Source organism: Orycteropus afer, unplaced genomic scaffold (assembly GCF_000298275.1).
Source record: "Orycteropus afer afer isolate SDZICR_OR568_19922 unplaced genomic scaffold, OryAfe1.0 scaffold00005, whole genome shotgun sequence".
In the NCBI taxonomy this organism is placed as follows: Eukaryota; Metazoa; Chordata; class Mammalia; order Tubulidentata; family Orycteropodidae; genus Orycteropus; species Orycteropus afer.
In genome coordinates this window covers 32,462,587-32,467,701 of record NW_006921592.1, presented here as the reverse complement: position 1 = coordinate 32,467,701, position 5,115 = coordinate 32,462,587, and the positions used below count along the sequence as shown (strand labels likewise).

The 5,115-nt window shown below is 45.2% G+C and overlaps 1 protein-coding gene across 1 annotated transcript in view; it reads left to right on the top strand.

Moving 5' to 3' along the window:
* SMARCA2 (SWI/SNF related, matrix associated, actin dependent regulator of chromatin, subfamily a, member 2) overlaps window positions 1–5,115 on the top strand; it is a 239,576-nt gene that overhangs the window by 32,376 nt on the left and 202,085 nt on the right. The window contains exon 4 of the mRNA XM_042780710.1: window positions 3,715–3,979. Coding sequence (XP_042636644.1) covers window positions 3,715–3,979 — 265 coding nt within the window. The remainder of the gene's footprint in view (window positions 1–3,714; window positions 3,980–5,115) is intronic.

Below are 5,115 nucleotides of genomic sequence, written 5' to 3'. Positions count from 1 at the left end.
GGGGTCCAAGATTATCTTCTGTGTCTGTGTTAATTGGTTTCCCTTTTCTTTGTTGAAGAGGGTCTGTGCAATCCTTCTGCCTAGTCCCCCATCTTGCCCCGCCTTGTCCCATTTTCTTATGTTACTCACTTGTGAAGAGGATCTTTTTGGTTGAGGTGGTCAGCCTCCCCCTGTTGCTGTCAAGTCAATTCTGACTCATACAACCCTGTAGAACAGTCCCATAGAGTTCCCAAGGCTGTCATCTATAAGGAAGCAGACTGCCACGTCTTTGTCCCACAAAGAGGTTGGTGGGTTCCAACCACCAACCTTCTGGCTAGCAGCTGAGTGTTTTAACCACTGCACTACCAGGCCTGCCTCAGACCTGCTCCCAAGTTATAATTTGCCAAAGGGACATTGTCACATCCACCCCCTGAGAATTGGTCTTGCAGGTGGAATGAAATTCTGCAAAATAGCTCTTCAGTGGTTTCCACTGCGAAGCATCAGCCCCACTTATCATGGAATGTGTCCTTGTCTGCCATGGTTTCCACCCCAGTCTAACCCATCATTCAGTGTAGTTTTTGAGATTAAAGCAGAATTTTAAAATATTGGAGCTGGAAAGAGACTTTTTTTTTTTGAGGGAGACAACATGGAGCTGATGGTAACTAACTAACTAATTCACTGCTGTGGCGTCAGAGCCAACTCATAGCGACCCCTTGACCCCTCTGTGGGTTTCTGAAGTAGTGCCCAGTCTTCCTTCCAAGGAGTGGCTGGTTGGTTTGAATTGCTAGCCTTCTAGTTAGCAGTCAGTCACATGCCTTAGGCACTGTACCATCAGAGCTCCTGGAGCTGATGGTAGAAAATGAAAGTTGTATCGCTCATTTCTTTCTATGCTTACCCCTGCCCCCTTTTATTGTTGCTTAAAAATTTTTGAGGGCTTGATTTAAAACTTGGTTCCTTTTTCTTACTACTTAAGTCTTTACTTAGTGCATAGAGCCATTGTTTGCATAAGAACCCTTGTGTGCCTGAGTCAAAGGGAACTCTGAACACACAAAGTTCTGTGCATGTAACACTTAGGTCCTTGGGTGTTAAGAATGGTTTACACTGGACCGCTAACCTAAAAGGTTGGCAGTTCAAACTCATCCAGTGACACCAAGGAAGAAAAATGTGGTGATCTGTCTGCCTCCGTAAAAGTTATAGCTAAGAAAACTCTAAAGTTCTGCTCTATATAACACATAGGGACACTATGAGTTGGGCCCTTCTCAACAGTTTTTTTTTTTTAAGACTTATGTATATTCATGTTTGTTTCCCTATGTCTTAAAATCTGGCACAGCAGTGCCTCCAGTAAGATGCCCTTAGGCTGGGCTGGAGCTCACTGAGGGAGAGCAGGGCAGACCTTGACCCCTAAGGTGAAAACTGAAGGTAAAGCAGAAGGGGTTTTTCTACCTCTGACAATTAAGGGCAAATTGTTTATGTTTGAGAGGGGGTCAGAGATAAGTGAATGTAATTTGTCTTCCATTTGAAGTTCTCAGGGAAAGGGCTTAGCATTCCATAGACCATGAGTGTCTGGTGAAGTGCAAAGGGTAGAGTCAGCTCCAGTCAGGCAAATGAAGTCATGGGCCTCCTGGGGAACTGGCATCAGACTTAACTAAAAGTAGTTACATTCTGGCCATGCCCAATCGTGGCAAGCTGCAGTCACCTTCCTAAACCAAAAACTTGTTGCCAATGAGTCGATTCTCACTCATAGCAACCGTAGAGGACAGAGTAGAACTGTCCCATAGGGTTTCCAAGGCTGTCAATCTTTACAGAAGCATACAGCATCATCTTTCTTCCACAGAGTAGCTGGTAGGTTTGAACCCTTGACTTTCCTGTTTGCAGCTGAGCTCTTAACCAGTGTGCCACCAGAGCTCTTACATCTGTAATACCTATGTTGTTGTTGTTGTTATGTGCCGTCAAGTCAGACCCGACTCATAGCAACCCCTCCTTGGGTTTCCAATGCAGTATCATTACAGAAGTGGATTGCCCCATCTTCCTTCCAAGGAGTAGCTGGTGGGTTTGAACCACCAGCCTTCTGGTTAGCAGTCAAGTGCCTTAGGCATTATGCTACCAGAGCTCCTGCAATACCTATAATAAAAAATAAAAAGAAATGCATTTTTCCCTCAAGATTTTTTTTCATCAGCTTCTAGAATGAGGGTTACCGATTTTCTCAGAAAGAAATCTTAGCTAGCTTCATGTTTTCTGGAAGCTGTTACTTGATTCCAGAAAGGATGGAAAAAGAACAATGATAAGACCCTCTGCTACCACCACCCCTACACACACACACACACACACATGCACACACGCACGCACACACACACATTTCCTAAGCAGTTTGTTCTAAATCTCCGCATTCCTCCTGTCACAATGTTGGCTTATAGCTCTCTTTGCATTGCCGTTTAAGTCCATTTGTAAATGGTGCTCATTGAAAATTGAATAAATGTGTTCAGATTTTCATAATGTATGTCTTTAAGTGGTTAATTATTAAGTCTCTCTGAAGTATATAGACTATTATTTTTGTTATCATTTAATAACTTTAATTTTTCTTAGGAAGGATATATATGGAAAATACTTGGAAGAATGCCTGTTGGTGGTTAAAACATCTGCTTACTGAGATTCTGTGATTTGTATTTACTAAGTCATCTGGTAGCATCACCAGGCTTATTAATAATGATTAAGTAAACATTTCACCAAGAAGGAGAGATGAAACACTTCTTATTTTTGTCCATACCTAGCAATTAATTTCAACTCCTGAAGTTTCATATGAAAAATTATTTTAACTTACTAAGTGCATTGTAATAAGCTTGGTGATTGCATGCCCCTTTATTCTGATATCATAAGAAAAGTGCTCCACTGAATCTTAATAATTGGACATTTTTTTTTTTTTTAGCTGGGAGGAACATTTTTTCATTACTGGATGGTTTTAGCAATATATATAAAAACAAAAAATTAGTTTTCAAGAGTCACTGATTGAGCCTGAAATACGCTATATAAGTCATCAGAAAAATGTGAGATCCTTTTGGTTCACATCATAGGCCTGGTATTGTTGTTGCATTTGTGACATGTGGATTCCAACTGGAGGGCTTTCTGATGGGGACAGGGATGCCTAAAGCGGCTTGCCTTGCAACTGGCCAAATGTGATTTCAGAACCACACCCAAACCACATCTAATATGTTACCCCTGATTTTTGAATGCTGAAACCACTTAGACTTCTTTTAAAAAACCTGAGCTGGAGCCACAGTGAAAGCTGGTAGGCCTTTTCTTCATTCATTCATTACTAAAGAGTCATTTTTGGACCATTTTCTCCAAAGTTCATTAGTGAGTCCCGTATCCCTGTGGAGACAGATGCCAGACTTCTTTTTCTTTCTTTTCTTCTTTCTTCCTTTTCTGTTTTACTCTTTTCCCTTTTCTTTCTTTCCATTTCTTTTTCCTTTTTCCCTTTTACATTTTTTTCTTTTCTTCCCCATTTCCTTTTTCCCACTTTTTTCATTTCCATTTTCTTTTCTTTCTACTTTTCCATTTTACTTCCCTTTACCTTTTTTGCTTTCCTTTCTTTTCTTCACTCCATCCCCCTTCTTCCTTCCCTTCCTCTTTCCTCTTTTCCCCTTCTCCCTCTCCCTTAGGTGTTTAAGGCAGTTAGCGCCCCCACTGTGCCGCAGGGAGTTTCCCCACCCCAGCTGTCTTTGTTGCTCTGTCCCACAGGCCCAGGGTCGGAGCTGAGCAGCCTGGGCACCCAGCAGAAGCTGCCTGCGCCTGCACCCAGTGGCCGGCCCTCGCCCGCACCTGCACCCCCTGCCGTCACGCAGCCTCCTGCGGCCGCTGTGCCTGGGCCGTCCGCGCCTCCACCGCCAGCCCCAGGGCAGCCCTCGCCCATCCTGCAACTGCAGCAGAAGCAGAGCCGCATCAGCCCCATCCAGAAGCCGCAGGGCCTAGACCCAGTGGAGATACTACAGGAGCGTGAATACAGGTAATGCCCGTGCAGGGATCAAGGGGCACGGGTGGGGGATTGCTGTGTTATAGCAAGTTCCAGAAAGCCTGGTGGGTGGAGTAGCTCTTAGGGTGTGGTCATTCTTTTCATTGGATGAGGGGAAGGCCTAAAGGAAGTTGCCAGGTTTGAAACTCATGCTTTGCACCACCATTTTTGGAACAGAGTGGCAGAGAAGAGTTTAACCGTGGCAGGAACCCTATGTTGCCCCTTTTGGCAGGGGTAGTTCAGGGATAGTATTTTCACTTTCCGTATGGGAGACCCAGGTTTGATCCCGGCCAATGCCTCTCATGCACAGCCACCACCCATCTGTCAGTGGAGGCTTGTGTGTTGCTATGATATGCTTCTAGATCAAGGCAGACTAGGAGGAAAGGCCTGGTGATCTACTTCCACATATCTGTTGTTATTGTTGTTAGGTGCCATTGAGTCACTTCCGACTCATGGTGACCCTGTGCACAGCAGAACGAAACACTGTCTGGTCCTGTGCCAGCCTCACAATCCTTGCTACACCTGAGCCCATTGTTGCAGCCACTGTATCAAACCTATGGAACACAAAGGTCCAGTCCCCAGCTGATCATGGAGATGGCACAGGACCAGGCAGCATTGCATTCCATTGTGTGTGGGGTTGCCATGAGTCATGGCCTACTTGAAGGCCACCAATAATAGCAGAATGGCTGTGGGTTAGAAGAGCTTAGATTTTCACCCTGTCAGTCAGAAAATGGTTATCCATCGTGTGCCATGTCAGGCACTGTGTTAGACTCTGACGATTCCAAGGTCAAAAGCCCAGCCTGTAAACGATTAGGTATGTAGCAGGCCGGAAGAGCAGGAGAAAGGGGATAAAAGCCAGGAACTAGATGGTGCCAGGAATCTGGACAGAAGAGCAGTCAGCCCCAGGGTTACAGGTGAGGAGAGACAACTCAGGGACACCCAAAGCAGCAGGCTGGAAGAGCAGGAGAAGGGGAATTAAAAGCCAGGAAGCCAGAGAGAAGAGCAATCAGCTGAAGGGATTAGGTGAGGAGAGGAAACTCAGGCCCGCCCAAAGCAGCAGGACCAGAGAGCAGGAGAAAGGGGATAAAAGCCCGGATCTCGGACAGAGGAGCAGTCAGCCCCAGGGACAA